The 19,678-nt window shown below is 37.3% G+C and overlaps 1 protein-coding gene across 1 annotated transcript; it reads right to left on the reverse strand.

Moving 5' to 3' along the window:
- Window positions 1-6,569: 6,569 nt before the first annotated feature.
- On the reverse strand, window positions 6,570-16,189 carry LOC307125258 (uncharacterized protein). Its single transcript, XM_079814992.1, has 5 exons — window positions 15,962-16,189; window positions 13,281-13,626; window positions 11,901-12,196; window positions 11,203-11,335; window positions 6,570-9,859 (listed from the first exon to the last, which is right to left on the reverse strand). Exons 2-5 carry the CDS (start codon window positions 13,540-13,542, stop codon window positions 9,843-9,845), a joined length of 708 nt encoding a protein of 235 aa, XP_079671118.1. The 5' UTR covers window positions 13,543-13,626; window positions 15,962-16,189; the 3' UTR covers window positions 6,570-9,842.
- Between the last annotated feature and the right edge of the window lie 3,489 nt (window positions 16,190-19,678).

Consider the following 19,678-nt stretch of genomic DNA (forward strand, 5'->3'; position numbering starts at 1 on the left):
GTTTTCTTTTTTCAAACTCTCTGGCACTTTTGGGGGTCTTATGGTCAAAAAAACTCTTGAAACTTTGCACACACATTGAAATCGTAGGCCATTTGATCCTGGCACATAGGGGAGCTCTTTAGCTCACTCTTATGGTCCTTTTTAAGGGGCTCCTTATCGCACCCCTTTTCACATACAGTAGCCAAACTGCATGCACTTATAGATATCATCAAGCCAAACAATTTTTGCACTCATAGTCATATGCCAGCCCAACAGAAAGTTGGCTATTATGGGCTGTTTGAAAAACACATGTGCTCCATCTGAAATTGAATACTTCCCTGCTATATAATATGAAAAAAGCAGTATATTTGATATACTGCGGTATTCATGCGATCGCCACCAAACTCGGTAAGCAGGAAGCCAAGACATTGAGGATGCTAAATTGTGAGCAGATACTTGATATCTCGAATGATTTGGCTGTGGTGTTGAAACACATTTATGGTGAGAAAAGGGAAACAGGAAGCGTGTTATAACTTCTGCATACATTTACTGATTTTGATGAAACTTCAGCTGTGTGTCCGTTGTAGGAGGCCGATCACATGGATGTAGCAGCAAGAAGTGTCACTTTCAAAATGTTTTGAAATCGCCCTCTTATATTTACCCGATTTGCTTAAGATTTTGGTCAGAATAATGTCAAGATATGACATGTAAAACTGTGAAAGGATTCTTGATATCTTAAATACTAATATTTAATATTCTTTTTAGGGGTTAATATTTAATATTGATTTTGAGTCTCTAGCATGCATCAAATTGCTTGAAACTCGACACACACATCAGTGTTGTCAGCCAGTAGACATGGGCCAAGCCTTAGAAATGGGAATGGAGGAGGGGCTCTGTGGGGATTAGTTTTACCTACAGTTACCAGACTAATTTAAATTTACAAGTATATTTATTGTACTCACTGAGCCAGACAAGTTTCTAATTTACAGTCATGAGCTCCGACAAACAGGAAGTCAGATATTTAAAAAATATATATATCAGCCATTGAATTTGTAAGTACTCCTCCTAGACATGACATTAAAGTCATCTAAATTTAAATGATCTAATGGATGTAGCTGTTGTGGTTTGTGGTCATATTGGCACCAGCTGCTGCAGTAAATGTGGCATGTTCAAATGACTTTGATGTAGTCCCATAATATGATATTTACCCGCTTTAAATGGATATTGCCCGCTGTGCAGTTTTCCTAAAGCCACCGTGGTGGCAGTGTCGCCAGGGCTTGGGCCCAATCATTGCTGCTTGCAATTATATTTTATTCTGTTTTCATAGAGGTTTAAAACTAAATAATGCCAATGAAAAAGTAACGATATTCTGAAAAATTATACAATGGCTTTTCACGTTGTTCACTCAAGGCACTAATCATCATTCAAGTCAAATCCGGTCAAGTATTTTTGCAGTACTCTTCTGAAAATTGGAAAGGCCTATATTCATGTCTATTTTCATGATCCTGGACTATTGCTTACTTAATTAATAGTTTAGTTATAGGCAACCTTCATCTGTCTCAGAGGAACTGAGGTTTCTATCCATTTAAGGGCTTAGCCTTTAAGATGGCTGCACTGCATGTAATCACATCTCAGATATTAATTAGGCTCTGAGTGCAGTAGCCCTTATCTAAAACATGTCTGCCGCGGTCTGCCCGTGAAAGAGTTTTTAGTCTGGCTTTGGCACAGAAGGACAAACTGAAGTCTCTGTCTTTTTTACTTTATTCCAGTGGTCCTGAGCTTCACAATTGCATCAGGCCTTGAACGTCATGCAATGGTAGATTTAGTGACAGAAACATGTAGCAAAAAACTGTAAAACATTAATCACAGATTTAAAAAATATATTTTTTAATATATTTTTTATTACACATTACAGCTACATAGCAAAAGGGACTTCATCACTTATGTCAGTTGTGTTGGATTTATGTTAAATAATAGGTAATAATAATAAATGCAGTTACATGTAGAATATTGGGAAAGGGTAGTTGCATGTAACCTCCACTTTAATGAACATGCATCAAAAGGTTTAATGTGAGTTGGAAGTCTGTGGATTACTCCCATCCTTACTAAGTTCTCAAGTGCTATTACCATCACAGTCAAACAAGAGGCCTAAAGCTTGCCAAGAAGACAGAGATACAACCTCTCCCACTTAGATCAGATTTAGCAATTACGTTATTTGATTAGATTGTGTAATTAAATCCCACAAGGTTAAGCATGCACTCCATCTCGTCGTCTCCACTCCATCTGGTCTCTCTTTTCTTTGTGACATTTAACCTTCACTGGTCTCCCTCAGCCTGTTTAGTTTTTAATGTCTTTGAAAGAAGTCTCTTATGCTCAACAAGGCTGCATTTATTTGATTAAAACTGTAATATTGTGAAATATAATCATTATAATTTCTATTTTAATATATTTTAAAATGTAATTTAATCCTGTGATGCAATGCTGGATTTTCAGCATCATTACTCCAGTCTTCAGTGTCACATGATCCTTCAGAAATCATTCTGATATGCTGATCTGATGCTCAACAAACATTTCTTATTATTTTTAATGTTAAATACAGTTGTGCCACTTATTTTGTGGGAACAATTTCTTTGAAATATAGTGACTTCAAAAGAACTTTTATTTGAATGTTTTGTAACATTACTGTCACTTTTGATCAATTTACTGCACCCTTTCTTGCTGAATAAAAGTATAAATTTGTCTCCCCAAAATCTTACCGACCCTAAACTTTTGAATAAAACTGTATGTCATACACATGACATATTAGACAAGTATGTAATATGTGAATCAGACCGATGTACAAAAAACAGGCAACATTACAAATTGAAGGTAGGGTAGGCAATTTCGGAGAGGCTAGCAAAAGCAAGCTAGCTTTGAAGATCCCACCCTCCCTTCAGAGCGCTCTCCAAAGCCACGCCTCCTTCAAAACACATGAACTCGCACAGTAGAGTCTGCAAAGCATCACAAGACGGCATTTATTATAGTTCATCCAAAAATGAAAATTTGATGTTTATCTGTACCCCCAGTGCATCCAAGATATAGGTGACCGTGCGTCTCAATCAGCTCCCTAGTTCAGTAGTCAGGGCACTGATGAGGGAGCCAGCCCATTGACTTGTGTACTGATCAGTGCCCTGACTAGGGAGCTGATTGAGACGCACACTTTGTTTCTTCAGTAGAACACATGAAGATTTTTAACTCCAACCGTTACTTATATATCCATGCTGCTAGTCTAAAGAGTTATGTCTTATGGACTCACTTAAGGTTCTACTATGTTTTGGACCCGCACACCAGAAGGGTCACACCTAGATTTGATGTTTTCACTTGGTTTTTCAGGGACTAATCTTGAAATTTGTGATGCTGCCATTTCTGATTAACCTTGGTGTCCAGTTTGTGTGTGTGTGTGTGTGTGTGTGTGTGTGTGTGTGTGTGTGTGTGTGTGTGTGTGTGTGTGTGTGTGTGTGTGTGTGTGTGTGTGTGTGTGTGTGTGTGTGTGTGTGTGTGTGTGTGTGTGTGTGTGTGTGTGTGTGTGTGTGTGTGTGTGTGTGTGTGTGTGTGTGTGTGTGTTCTTTTTAACAATACTTTGGACTCAATTACCCCGTTGAGGTTACAGAGATCTAAGTTTATCCAAATGGATGAAGAAAGTTCAGCTCTGGTTAAATAGCGCTCTCAGGCAGGAGTGTAGGCACACTGACCGCAAATAGAAGAAAGACAAACTTCAGCTATCTTTAGATATCATACAAGCTATATCATACATGCAAAAAGCATCATCTTGATCAGTGTAACATACTGCTCCGAGACACAAAGGCTGAGGATCCAAATGCAGCTTTATTAAAGGATAATCCACAAAAAACAGGCAAAAGGTCATACACAGGTAAGCAGTCCAAAAAGGCAAACAAGGCAGGAGACACAGGCAAAAGGGGTAATCCACAGAACAGGCAAGTAATCCAAGACCAAGAGACAAGAAACCAGGGAGAATGCTCAGAAATGCGGTATTACAACAAACAAGACTTCACAGTGAATGACAGAGTGAATATGGTTTATATAGGCTGGATGGTATGGCAATAATCCGGGGTGGAGTGCCCTCTGGTGGTAATCACAGGCACTCTCACTTGTGATCTTGACAATCAGCATGTCATGAATACTTACAGAGTACAGACCCATTTCCAAACTATCTTTTATTTCAAAAGTCTTTGGAAAAAGTTGTCTATTCTCAGATTTCTTCATACAAGATTGCTTTTAGTACGTTTGATACATTCCAGTATGGTTTCAGGGAACTGCACAGTACTGAATCTGCTTTGTTGAAGGTTACCAATGATATCTTGCTCACTCTTGACTGGATTTCATTCTTGCTGGATTTAATTGCAGAATTTGACACAGTATATCATGATATCCTTTTACAAAGACTCAGTTATGTAGTTGGGTTTCAGAGGCGTGTGCTGGTTTGCCTCTTACCTCAAGGAGAGAACGTTTTCTGTTAATGTAGGGAAATGTTACTAATCCTGAGCTCAAAACTCCTTTGATGTTCCCCAGGGTTTCATTTTGGGTCCTCTTCTCTTTTCGTAATGTTTCCTTTAGGTCATATCACTGTGAGACACAATTTACCATATAATTTATATGCCGATTACACTCAGCTTTATCTTCCTGTGAAAAGTAATAGCTGCTCTGTCTTCATGACGGATCTCTTCCTGTATTCCTCAGTTGTAAGTCGCTTTGGATAAAAGCATCTGCTAAATGAATAAATGTAAAATGGAGTTTGTTTGACTGTCTGTATGACATAAAATGCTGAATGGACATAAACTTTTTACAGCTAAACAATGATAAAACTAAAATAATAATTTTTGGCCCATCAACTCTGTCCTCTGACATTGTCAGTCAGCTTGGTCCCCTCTCGTCTAATGTGCACGACTGTGCCAAAAAACTTGGAGTCATTTATGATTCCACATTTTGATAAGCATATGTGAAACTTGATAAGCTGTTGTGAAAAGCAATTTCTTTCAGTTAAGATCTATTGCTAGAATCAAGATGATGAAAAGAAGAGGGACCTTGAAACTGTTATTCGTGCATTCATAACATCTAGGTTGGACTGTTGTAATTCACTCTATCTGGGTTTGCCTAAAACAGCTTTAGATTGTTTGCAATTGCTACAAAATGTGTTGATTTTAAAATTTAGTTTTTAAAGCTTTGCATGGACTAGCTCCTCAGTATATTTGTGATCTTCTCACCCCATACACTGCTTCAAGATCCCTTCGATCATCCAGTCAGTTCCTCGTTCACATTTAAAGGTGACTGAGCTTTCTCTGTGGCTGCTCATAGGCTTTGCCATTGTCTTCTTCTCCATATTAGATCTTCTACTTCCATTTCTACGTTTAAATCCTCTTTGAAGTCTGTGAAGTCTCAGCTCAAAATACCCCTCAGATCATTTATTACAGCTTGTCAAATTTGCCCCTATTTATTTGGGTGTGAGCAAAAAACGCACCGTTTTTTGTGTCCCTTTAAATGCAAATGAGCTTCTGCTCCCCGCCCCCCTTTCGGATATGTCAACAACAAAACAGGCAAATCTCACTTAGCCAAAATGTCAGAAATAACCAGTTGTGGAGTGCAGCCATGTTTGAACCGGAGTTGGACACAGATCGAGACTCAGGAAGAGGTTGCAAATTTTAGACAGCACCTGGACGTTTCTAAATGGTTAGTGGATACATTTATGTAACGTTAGTTGTTGTGGAGTTACGTTGATTCAACTAGCATGTACCGCCATGTTAATCTATAAAATAGTTGTATAGGTGCTCGTGTGGGAACGTAACATGTCGTTACCTAATAAATATGCGTTTATGAATTGTTTTCGGGATAAAGCTAACAACATCTCTAATCTCTGAGAATACAGTCAGAGAAAATAAAATTATAAAATAAGTATTGGGTGGATTTTTACCATTATAGGCCCACCCTTCCATCTGTCTGACTGGATTATGATGCACTTTTCAACATATTAACTGATTTTCTTGTTATGCTCATTATAATCATTATAACTCATTATATGTGCCACAGACACTAAAAATACATGTTTTAGCCAACACGCTTGGCATATATAATGATGTTTTGTGTTGCTTTTTTCAGAAAGCCTGTATTCGATCGGCCCCTCCTCTTACCGTCTGTTGCACAAAAATATCCCTTCACTGTCTCATTTCAAAGCCTCAACTTTAAACCAGTCTGTCTCTGCAGCTCCCATTAACCTGACTCACTCACATGCACACTTTTCTCTTGCCATCTCCACTCCTCTTGAGCCTTTTAATAATGCATGCTACTATAAAATTCAAATGAGATAGATTTTTTAAACACAGCAGTGAAGCCTGAGCGCACGCTCTCTTTCTCCCTACATCCTGCTGCACCCCGGTCCCTCACTGTCCTCCTTGCCTACCAACCGTTGCCCTGGAAACTGTACCGTCCTGGAGACATATGCAGTATAGAGGGAGCAAGAAAACATCGAGGAGGGAAAGAGTGTGTAACCCTACAACAGGCACACAGAGTCTCACATGTGTTTAGAATGACAGAGGAGTGGCATAATGAGGGTCAGTTTATTCACTGGACTTATTGATGCATAATCAGTGTTGGTACAGAGTAGAATAATGATCAATACTGCAAGATCTATCAAACGCTTCGGTTCAGATACAGTGTACATCACATATTATTGTTCCAAAGCAATTAATTAAGGCATGCACAGGCAAATCTGCACAAAATTAGGATTATATTAGCTATGAGTTATCATAATGCCTCCCAAATCAGTTCATGTCACAGAGAAATCTTGAGTGGCACGGGTGCTTTCATCAAAATGAAAGCAAATTACAGTTTGTAAGGGAATGTTTAATTAAAAAAAAAAATACTTGTAATCCAGAGAACTGGACTGGATTTCTTTCAGAATTATATTATGCAGCATAGGTGATCTGTAATCAATGTGTAAACATGCTTGTAAGGTCAAAGTTTCAGCAAAGCACAAACGGCATACAAAACAAACGGCCTTATTATACACAGAAAGGGCTGATTTCAAAATACTTACCAAAAAAATAAAAATAAAATACTCAAGAGTGAGAAAATGTGTGAAAGCACTGCAGTGTTAACAGTCAAGAGTTGCATTGTGAACATCATGTCCATCAAAGAGACTCAGATTACCAGATGCAATTGGAAGCGGTACAAATATGTACAGACGCATATATACATACACATGTATAAATATATACAAGCATGAATTGTAAGCAGGTTAAATATAAATAGCTCAGCAGAACAATTCAAGAGAACACAAGTCAAGCTAGCATTCACTGACTGCACGCAGTTGGATCAAATGTGCATGCGAAGGTCATTCCTATTTTAGTGGTGGGGGTGTGAAGTGGCCGCAAACGGAAATGTATCAAAAAGACAACTGTAGTAGTCCCTTCTGTTCACGCAAGCCTAGCCCACTGAATGAAGGCCTTTCACTACCCAAACTGAGTCAGCATGCTTATCGACATCATACTGAATAATTTGTGTTAGATACAGAACATTTACAAAGTGCTACACAGCATAGGTTTTGCCTTGTAAAAAAATAAGAATACTTTATTTCAGAGACTTAACAAGTCTCTGTCAAAAAGATGATAACGTCAATGAAAGAGAATCGCATTCTGCATGCAAGAGAGCCGAAGCCATGAGGATTTGTGATATTATCTGTAAATGAACTCCAAATATGTACGGATGCACAATAATTGGGTATCAAATTTGTTATCGTTTGGTAGTATTTAAATTTATCAGTCAGTCAATATTGTATTTATTAATTTTTTTTAATTGTACATGCTCATTTCCACTATTTTTATATCAGTCGGTTGTAATTTTATCGGTTAGTCAATATTTTTGGGCTGATATTGAATATTTAGTTGTGTATGTTCATTTGATCTGTTTTTAGATTTAATTTATCGGTTGGTTGTATTTAATCGGTCAGTCGATATTGGATTATTATAATTTTTTGCCTGATTTGAGATTTTATTGTGCATGTTTTTATATTTATAAATTGTTCATAATTTTATCGTCAATTGGATATTTTTGGGCTCGTATTGAATAGCTGTGCATGCTAATTTAATCTGTTTATTGGTCGGTTGTATTTAATCATATCTGATTTTTTTAATAATGAGTATATTGTGCATGCTCATTTCCTTTGTTTTTAAATGTAATTTTTCAATTGCTGTATTTAACTTTATTAGTCTGTCAATATTGGACATTTTTGCCCGATATTGGATATGTAATATGCATTTTTACATTAGATTAACATTGTCATCTCACTTAAAGTTGATCTTTAAAAACATGAATAATTCAATTACATTATGAAATGTAATCTTGAGAAATTCTCTAATTATTTTGACAATAGATTTAGTAAATTAGCCATATATCAGCTATGGGACATAACATGAAAACAATAAACAGATTATTATCGGTATGGACTACAATTTTAATATCGATACACCCCTACTTAAAAATGCATTCATGCTCTTATTTCCCACATGCCCATCTAAGCTGGAGTTTTGGCAGCATCTGAATTTTGGCACAGTCGGTGTGGCCTAACTAGGAATGATTCAGGTATCATTCTGTTGAGCGAAACAAATCATTCCCCCAAGCAAACAGTTTTTAGCTGTGTAACACGATTCATCACAATCAAAACGACCCAGCGCTCCTGCTGAATGTGCTGATATATTCTGATTCTATTGTAAACATTATGGTATAAAAACATGAGTATCATCATTTTGCCTCATACTGCTAAAACACACACACAAAAAATGTTTTGCCTTGAAGGATCTGGCCGAGCATAGCTGTAAGGATGAGGGGAGGGCATGTTGGCAAGCGTTATGATACTGGCTTCCTCACACACACACATACACACACGCACGCAAGCAGCCAATCAGAGGCAGCTCAGATCCCTCTCAACTCTACTGCATTCCCTACATCTCCCCATCTCTGGGGTATCTTTTCATCTGAAGCCACCCCCCCTCTTTCTACATCCTTCCATCTGTGGGAAACAAAAGACTGCAGCTTGGTCTCGATCCCTCCCACTTTCTCTTCACCTCTCCCTCCTTCTCTGTCTGTAGGATTCTCTGATACATCATTTTTGTTTATGTGCATTAACCTGTATCTTAATTTCTGTGCATTATGTGTGAAAATTAAGAACAGAGAGAGAATGAAAAATAGAGAGGCTTGTGTGCTGGTCTTCCCCATCGTTTCATTCCTTTCCTTTGCGACAGCCACCATGTCTGATAAAAATCTCTTGATGGATGCCAATACAGAAGGCATCTGCTTTTTTACATAATCGATTACATTTTAATCTGAGCTTTATAGATTCACACTTCTGGGAAAACAGGGGGTACTAAGCTGATCGTGTGCATATAAAGACTTCTAATCTTTGTCAAAAAACAAATTCTCTCCAGCAATACCCTTCATTATTTTCCTCCCTCGCATCCTCAAGGGGTGCGTGACGAATGAAATGAGATCATCTTTGTGGTCTCCTCACTGACATCATCTGAAATGAGGAGTCCTTTGTTGAAAATTATAAAACAAAAAAACATGCATGCCTTGCCACTTCATTCGTGATACTGCTGAGTGTCCATGTTGTTTCTGACAGTTCTGGCATGATAGAAGATAAAGGTAACATCCAGCTTTACAGTCTTCAGACAGAGTATAAAACAAGTGAAAAAGCATTCAGGAGCATTCAGATGTAGAGAGATGAATGACACATGGAAGAAGAAAATGGTCATCATGTACTTTGGGTGTAAAGTTTAGTCATGAATTTTACTTCATCCTGAGCGTCGTGATGGCCGTCAGGTCTTAAGTATTACTAAAAGAGAAGAGGAGTGAAAGAGTGAAGCAAAGCGGATTCAAACAAAAACCTCCTGATGAGGATGATAATACAAATACAAACAACGCAATAGAGAACTCGCTTAAATCTCTTTGCTTTATATAAATATAATGAATTTATTGCAATTCGTTGTATTAATTATTTAATTAAAGAACTTTCGACTGTTACAGCAAAGCCAGCTTGTGATGTTGTTGTTGTTTTTTTATTAAAGCATAAGCATAGCTGTTGTACTGTAAATGGATTTTCAAAAATTTGAAAATAAATCAGGATACAAAGTTACACTCTAAAAAAAAGGTTCTATATGGCACTAAAAGTGGTTCTTCGTCGTAATCATAGAGGAACCCCTTTTGGTGCTATATAGCACCATATCTTAACATGTTCTGTATATTGTAGCAGTGCTATATAGCACCTAGCTAAAGAACCGCTGAAGAACCACTGAAAAACCAAAATTGGTGCTATACAGCACTTAAAAAGGTTCCCTTATGATTATGAGTAAAGAACCAATTTTAGTGCCATATAGAACCTTTTTTTTTTTGAGTGTATATACACTACTGTTCAAAGGTTTGGGGTCAGTTTTTTTAAAGAAAGAACTTAATGCTTTTAATCATCAAGGAGGCATTCAATTGATCAAAACTGTCAGTAAAGACATTTATAATGTTACAAAAGATTCTATTCATCAATGAATCCTAAAAAATATTAAGCAGCACAACTGTTTTCAGCATTGATAATAAGAAATGTTTCTTGAGCATCAAATCATCATATTAGAATGATTTCTGAAGGATCATGTGACACTGAAGTCTGGTGTAATTATGCCTTGCATCACAGGAATAAATTACATTTTAAAATACATTTAAATAGAAAACACTTATTTTAAATTGTGATAATTGTTCACAATATTTCTGTTTTCAATGAATGCAACCTTGGTGAGCATGAGACTTTTTTGAAAACATTAAAAATCGTACCAACCCCAAACTTTTGAATATTAGTATACTATGTCACATTTGTACACCTGAAGTGACAAAAAAATTAGATTAGAATTAGAAATTAGAAATTAAAAATCTAAATATAATATCAGATGTTTAAATGGGTTACCTGTGAAAAACACTACTTTTACAAACTAAAGAAACATTATTTTGAATCTGGTCCCTGAAATGGTCTCAACAAACTTAGATCCATAAACAATCGAATTGACCTGTATTCAGATCTCATTCAAATCCTGACCGTGACCTAAAGCTTCAATCTGACATTGACTCAAATCACAAAGTCAGCTCTAGGCTTACATTCAATTCCATATGCTCTGGCCTCATGGGAAGGATACTCACCACCCCAGTTGATGACGATAGTAACAATAATGATGACAATCCCACCCACCAATGACACGATGGACAGGACCTTTGCATTCCGGCCAAGACGGCGTGCGCCATCCACGTTGCCCTGCTGCAGACTGTTACGTGACTGAGAGTGGAAAGAGAAGTTGAATGAATAGGAGGAAAATATATACAAGTAGAATATATACAATTTAGGGCTGTCAAAAGATTAATCGCATCCAAAATAAAAGTTTGTGTTTACATAATATATGTGTGTGTACTCTGTTAATTATTATTTTTATATATAAAACATTTATATTTATATATATTATAGATTATATAAATGTATATACATGCAAATATTTCTTAAATGTATACATGAATGTGTGTGTATTTATATATAAATAATAATTAACAGAGTACACACCCATATTATGTAAACACAAACTTTTATTTTGGATGTGATTAATCGCGATTAATCTTTTGACAGCCCTAATATAATTCCATTATCATAAGAAAGAATTAGCTATGTAAGATACAGTTTCTTAGCCAGTAAGAAACATTTTCAGTTTACACTCCAATGGCAAAAAAAATTCTTCCAGACACTGAGTGGCACAATTCTTGCACACACAAGTGAAATCGCACACCCTCCTTACTCGACAGAAACTGTATCCAGACATCCCACCCCACCCCACGAACACACAAACACACACCATCACTGAGAAGGTCAAGCCAACGATGTTGATGGGCCAGACAGGGCAGAGGCAGGCCAGAATAGCCCATACGAGATAATCGTTGGGTTTGGATCCATCTCCTCCAGCATCAGTGGCGGCGCTGGGCTGTCGGGAGAGCGACGGTCGAGGTGACCCCGCGAGGCTCAGTGAACCGGAGCGGCTGCTCAGCCTGGCGCGCCCGTTTGCATGAGCGTGGTTTGGTTTGACATGCTGCTGACGAGTAGGAGAAGAAGTGATCGGACAACTGTCGAAAGGAGCCGGGCAAACACCATTACCTGTGTGATGGCAAGAGAGAGAAACACGTGAGAACGCGAGACAATTGGCGAATATATATAAGCACGCATTTCAGCCTGTCCTTCTGATTCTTGTTTCCAAAGGCACTAACACCAGTTTTTTATTGGTAGAGTGTGGCTGCATCTGACTCATCTAGCCTACTTGTTGAGAAAAACAGACAAGAATAGACAGTGGGGGAGGGTACAAAACCGGAGAAGAAAAGGGAGTGAAAGTAGAGTGAGGCTCTAAATCATTTTATGTCAGTCTGACTTCTGGTCTCAGATTAACACTCAAGGAAATTGAGTAAAAAATGCTGAGAGGTCATTTTTCTCTCAAGGACAAAAGAGACAGCTTGTACATCACAGTGGGACTAAGGTGATCATTAAAGACACCCCCGCCCCAAGTGATATAGACCTTATTCAGAGCAGCGCCATGACAGGTATGAAGGCCAGGCTGTGTTTTCAGTGGCATCCGCTGTAAAAAGCTGTACAAAGCTCCTAGTTCACTTATACTTTTCCACAGCTCATATTGTCCGTGTTTTTTTGTGTACTGAAATTCCTCTGAAAGATATTTTTGCAGTGTCTTATCAGCAGAACAATCCGAAAAAACACTAAATAACAATACAAGCCACTGAAGAGACGTATGTCTATCCTTCACAGCCTCACTTTCATTCCCGTTAAAAACCTCATTTGGAACTGGTGTGAATTAGGTCTATTAGGGGAGGAAATTCTCTTCTAGAAAGTCTTTTACTGGATTATGACCCTGAGTGAAAGATGATGTCATCAATACTTTTGTTCCATTTCCCCAGAACATACTGCACATTTAAATGTGTGTGAATTGTAAATTTTTAAGTGTACATTAGCGTATAGATGGCAAAATCAAATATAGCAGGCATGGACTAAAAAAATGGCCACAAAACTCTAATTCTGAAGTCATGGGGTCTTTAAATGACGTTGGATCTGAGCAGGTCCAGATCTCCTACCTTAAAGCATATTCAAATCATTTTTATTTTAAATTAATTTATATTTAATAAACAAACACACTGCAAAATCCAAGACTATAAATATATATTTATATGTTTTTTACTTATTTCCATCTCGTCAATGACTGTCAGGTGATCTTTGGGAGGGGCATCCTGAGAGGGGACGGGGTCAACAGCAGGAGTAGGTGTTGTGGCAGGGGGTGGATCTTGCTGCTCATTTATTATTGGCTGAGAGGAGTCGGCGGTGAGGTCCGACTCTGTGCCTGGTTGCTGACTGGTCTCTTGCTCTGATTGTTGTTGTTGCTGTTCTTCCTCCACTGCACCAGGGGCAGCAGCGGGAATGCTGGCGTCAGCATTCAAATCCATTCCCAAGATGTTTATGACAACTTAAATGTGGCAAAATCAAGCTTTTATGTCCGTATTCACTTTGGGATTCTGAATTGTTGAGAACTGTTGAGTAAAAATAAATGAAAACATATAAGGCATCAAATAATTATATAATGCTCATTAACATGCCACTTATATTATTAAGCCAACAATGTACATTATCATTAAAAAAATTGGGGTCATTAAATGGATAGTTCACAGAAAAATGAAAATTATCCCATTACTCATATGACATGTATATGACATTCTTCTTTCAGACGAATACAATCAGAGTTATATTAAAAAATGTCCTGGCTAATCCAAGCTTTATAATGGCAGCCCAAAATTTGAAGCCCAAGAAAGTGTAACACCTCTCGCAGTTCAAAAAACTTGTGCTAAGTCTGACGTCAAACATCGTGCCAGTTACACTTTTTTCGGAATACGGAAGGCGGTCTGGCTATTTATACTAAGATATTTTACTTTATAATGTTTTAAATATGGATGTTTTTCTTACACAAACCCATCAATTTGCTTCAGAAGGCCTTTATTAACCCCCCGGAGCCGTGTGGATAACTTTTATAATGGATAGATGCACTTTTTTGGGATTCAAATTTTGATCTGCCATTCACTGCCATTATAAAGCTTGGATTAGCCAGGACATTTTTAATAGGCTATAACTCCATCATATACATCTAGGATGGCTTGAGGGAGAGTACATTTTTGGGTGAACTATCCCTTTAAGACATTTTTTTATTCAGCAAGGACACATTCAATTTATCAAAAGTGACAGTAAAGACATTTATAATGTTTTTTAAAAAAAAAAAATCAATTTCAAATAAATGCTGTTCTTTTTAACTTTCTGCATCAAACAATCCTGAAAAAAATGTACCATGGTTTCCACAAAATTAAGCAGCACAATTGTTTTCAACATTTTTAATCGTATTAGAATGATTTCTGAAGGATCATGTGACACTGAAAATTCAACTTTGCCATCACAGGAATACATTACATTTTAAAATAGATTCAAATAGAAAACAGTTATTTAAAATTGTAATAATATATCACAATATTATTATTAAGTGCAACATGTGCAACAGGTTCCATAAAATTATAATGAGAACAATATAATTGTGTGCTTGAGTCATGGCTTTTAATGGTGAGACATTTGTTATTGTACTAATCAGGCTCTCAAAAATTATAAAAAAAATTTGGATTTAGATTTATCAGCCAATATATATCGTTATCAGCTTTCAAATACAAAGAATTATCGGTATCGGACAACATTTTCATATTGGTGCATCCCTAATACAGATCAATGTTTTGATGTGCTATAGAGCCACAGTGTCCATTTTTAAGGAAATCCGCGGCTGATTTGTTGATGCTGCATATTCAGCTGGAACAAGACCTTTAAGACCTTCAAGATCTCGCCAACATAAAACCTACATTAATTTGCTATGGTAAAAAGCATTTGAAGATAATATGTAATCAAATTCACTATATTCTTTACTCCATAATTTTACTGGGGTATGGCTTAATTTTTTCAAGTCAACTGTAAACAAAGTAGCTGGGTTTTTTTTTTTCTCAGTCTGCACCTGTTTACCTGCCTCCAATGAATCTCTTTCACAGCAGAATCTGTCCTGAGAAATGAAATATAAAATCACCACAAGCAGCTTTATTCGTGCTATCCTCGCCTGCCTCATCATAGATCTGAAAGATGACAGATTCTTAAGGATAGTAATGATCAAGGCTGGACTGCCTAAAACTATACACCATCTTTTATGTATGGTCTTCAAAAACTAGATTTCAGTCACACACAAAATCCCAGAAAACACCAAATCTAAAATAAAAACAACAATAAACCCTAATCATATTCAGATAGAAATAAAGTAAAATGTTCATTTTAGGTACATTCTGTACTTTGAAGTCCACACACGAGCATCAGACGTATCAATGTCTGTGAGAAAACAGAGCATCAAATGACACACCCATATCTGCACTATAAAACCTTTTATGATTTATGACAGGCAAATACACACTATAAATGAACACTGTAACTGACTTGTACACCATGCGTCGTTTAACGTTAAAATCAATGGAATAATCAATCAATCCCACATGAATGACTTTCCCCTTTCCCTGTCATCTCTCTCACTCTTTGAAATTGAAAGATTGGTACCCGTCTAGAGACAGACACACACGGGACACGCAGCCACGCGTCTTCTGCACGAATGCCAAATGGCTATATCATAATTCAATGAGAATGATGGTTACAGGGCGACCCGTGCAGACACACACATTCAAACAGAATACAGCAGTAAGAAAAGTGACACACCCACAGGACCCGAGACAACAACTGATGCGAGAACCAAAACGCCAGTAATAAACCACAGCAGCATGCAGATCTAAAGTATATACTCACCTTAATCTAGTGCATAATGACTGAAAAAATCATTATAATCCTTCTCATTTTGAATTTAAATAAACAGTAGGTATATTAAAGTTCAGATGCTGCTACAAAATTAAGATTTAAAAAGGTGTTGCTTTACGCTATAGCTACTGCGTTTCAGTATACAAACGTGGGGTGATGTGTCTGCATATCATCCTCTGCGTTTATGACTCTGTTCGATCTCACCGCATGAACCTGTGTGCGCGCGCTCGACTCTGTGCGCGCGCGTTTTTTCAAGCGTTTTTTTTTTTTTGGTTTACTTGTAGAGAAAGCTCTGGATAATGGTGGGGATTCTGATTCATCCCAGTGACTCGAATCTTTTGAGTCGATTGAATAAAATGATTGAACATTTGATTCTCGAGTTACATCAGGGTTGTTTTGCGAAGTCATAGGCTACACAGCAGTTGAAACGTTACAAGTTAAAAAAGGACATTATATCAGGCAAACGAGTTGATGGTGGCTTATGTTAGATTTTTTTAAATATATATATATACATATATATAGCCTATACATACATATATACATACATATATATAAATATATTTACAATAGCCTACTTAACTGTAACTGTTATTAAACTGTAAAATAAAAGAAAATTCAATATGGTTATCCAAATTTTACCATCAAGCATTATTTGTTTCATCACAATTTCTCTCCACACAAAATGCTTCTCTGGAACACTTGTCTTATTACTAGGAATACTGTAAATTCTTATTTTTGCAGAAATGGTTTGAAAAAATATATACTTTATCACGGATTTGTTTGATGAAAATGGAAATATATTTATGTTTATCTACAATTTCCCCATTGAATTTAAGAAGTTTCAGTAAGTTGTAAAAGCTATTCCAAATGGGTTGAAACAATTAATGAAAAGTCACCTCACTTTTGGAAGGATACTTCCTGAGCTAATAGTTGATTGTATCAAACTATTTTCTCATTCTCGTAATAATACAAATATCAGATACATTTTTCAATCCAATCATGAAATCTCTCAGATATAGCCTATAGGGATAATTTTTGGAATGCACAGATCGCTGAGATTCATTGATTAAATCATACACTCACCTAAAGGATTATTAGGAACACCATACTAATACGGTGTTTGACCCCCTTTCGCCTCAGAACTGCCTTAATTCTACGTGGCATTGATTCAACAAGGTGCTGAAAGCATTCTTTAGAAATGTTGGCCCATATAGATAGGATAGCATCTTGCAGTTGATGGAAATTTGTGGGATGCACATCCAGGGCACGAAGCTCCCGTTCCACCACATCCCAAATATGCTCTATTGGGTTGAGATCTGGTGACTGTGGGGGCCATTTTAGTACAGTGAACTCATTGTCATGTTCAAGAAACCAATTTGAAATGATTCGAGCTTTGTGACATGGTGCATTATCCTGCTGGAAGTAGCCATGCATGAGAGGATGGGTACATGGTGGTCATAAAGGGATGGACATGGTCAGAAACAATGCTCAGGTAGGCCGTGGCATTTAAACGATGCCCAATTGGCACTAAGGGGCCTTAAGTGTGCCAAGAAAACATCCCCCACACCATTACACCACCACCACCAGCCTGCACAGTGGTAACAAGGCATGTTGGATCCATGTTCTCATTCTGTTTACGCCAAATTCTGACTCTACCATCTGAATGTCTTGTTGGGGTAACAGTTTAGGACCCAGGACCAGTAGTGAAAAATGAAGACCAAGAGTCAGGAGTTAGATTAATTAAAGAAATATTTACTGAAGAATAGTTTGCAGTTTCATCAGCAGAAGCCAGCTCAAGAGGAGTTCGTAGGCCGCACTCCCTGTAACAGAACATACAATTTCTGAACAGTTATACTGTTTTCAAGGTCTAGCCACATCATTACTGCCATGTGGAATGATTCGGATTGGCAGAGAAAATGCCCAGTCACGGTAAATTTCCACACAAGGATAGATAGCAGAACATATCACTAAAATGGGTAGACTAGTTGTCGCCCCATGACTAGATTTTTAGATCACAATGACCTCGGAGGTCATAGAAAGGCGTCTATAGGTCTGGCATCGCCTGCAGGAAGGCCCATCTCCAATACTGGATCTGCACAAATCATACAACGCACATACATACAAGCACTAGGGCATCACACTCTAGTTAATGTCAGGGGATTATGACTGTTTATCAAGAGAACACTCAATACCCAAACAGTGATACCGCCACAGCTATCCTTTACGAGAGAGAGCCATGCATCCTGGCTGGAGGTCAACCCAGAGCAGCTGGGGAGACTAGATTTAACACTACAAAATCATCCTCAAACTAAATATATAAAAGTATAAAATCACAGAATTACAATCATCTCTAGATTACATATGAAAGCAGAGAAAGAGATATTTATTTTGATTATCCTGGATTATTCAGGTTATGGATATAATAAAAAGAATCATTGAAAAGGATATGTGTGTAAAAGAAGAGACACAGGTATCTGACCTGCCGCTTCAGTCTCAACAGAAATCGAGACTCATCAGACCAGGCAACATTTTTCCAGTCTTCAACTGCCCAATTTTGGTGAGTTTGTGCAAATTGTAGCCTCTTTTTCCTATTTGTAGTGGAGATGAGTGGTACCCGGTGGGGTCTTCTGCTGTTGTAGCCCATCCGCCTCAAGGTTGTGCGTGTTGTGGCTTCACAAATGCTTTGCTGCATACCTCGGTTGTAACGAGTGGTTATTTCAGTCAAAGTTGCTCTTCTATCAGCTTGAATCAGTCGGCCCATTCTCCTCTGACCAAAGCATCAACAAGGCATTTTCGCCCACAGGACTGCCGCATACTGGATGTTTTTCCCAATCACACCATTCTTTGTAAACCCTAGAAATGGTTGTGTGTGAAAATCCCAGTAACTGAGCAGATTGGGAAATACTCAGACCGGCCCGTCTGGCACCAACAACCATGCCACGATCAAAATAGCTTAAATCACCTTTCTTCTGACATTCAGTTTGGAGTTCAGGAGATTGTCTTGACCAGGACCACACCCCTAAATGCATTAAAGCAACTGCAATGTGATTGGTTGATTAGATAATTGCATTAATGAGAAATTGAACAGGTGTTCCTAATAATCGTTTAGGTGAGTATATACCTTAAAACTGTAAAAAAAAAAAAAATCAGGAATCCAATTTTCTAATGACTGATTACATCTAAATTTTTCAGTTGGCCAAATTGAATTTCTGTGAATTGATGCAATTTAATCTCAGAAATTCAATTTGGCCAACTAAAAAAATTAGATGTGATCAGTCACAAGAACATTTTCAATTGGAGACCTGATTTTTTTACAGTGAAATTTAAAACACTTCACAAAATCTATCCATGTAAAGCTTTCTTATCAAAATTCATGGACATTGACAACAATTGCACGTTTTGTACTGTACACAACACAATCTTTGTGTTCAAATTTTTATCTTTAAAATGTTGGTCTGATGTTAGTTCTTTTCTATTTGCCCCTGTGAATTATAAATTATCTCTAAAAGATGTCATATGTTCTCTCTCACACAGAAGCAGAATGTTTGAATATGTGGTGAACTTCTACATTTTGCATGGTAAATATTACATCCAAATAAACAAAAATGAGCAAAATACATACCTAAATGTAATTTATTCCTAATAGAAATGTCAATATGAGTCATTGAAGAAGTCCTTAAAATTAATTAATAACAAAAAGACTGAAAT

The sequence above is a fragment of the Gobio gobio genome, assembly GCF_949357685.1.
Source record: "Gobio gobio genome assembly, chromosome: 1".
NCBI lineage: Eukaryota > Metazoa > Chordata > Actinopteri > Cypriniformes > Gobionidae > Gobio > Gobio gobio.

Excerpts from the sequence above, each read along its gene's own strand:
- LOC307125258 (XM_079814992.1), bottom strand. The coding sequence starts at position 13,542 with ATGGATTTGAATGCTGACGCCAGCATTCCCGCTGCTGCCCCTGGTGCA. Across the intron at positions 12,197-13,280 it reads CATTGACGAGATGGAAATAA|GTAATGGTGTTTGCCCGGCT; the intron begins GTAAAAAACATA and ends GCCATCACACAG. Across the intron at positions 11,336-11,900 it reads GCTTGACCTTCTCAGTGATG|TCACGTAACAGTCTGCAGCA; the intron begins GTGTGTGTTTGT and ends TTCCACTCTCAG.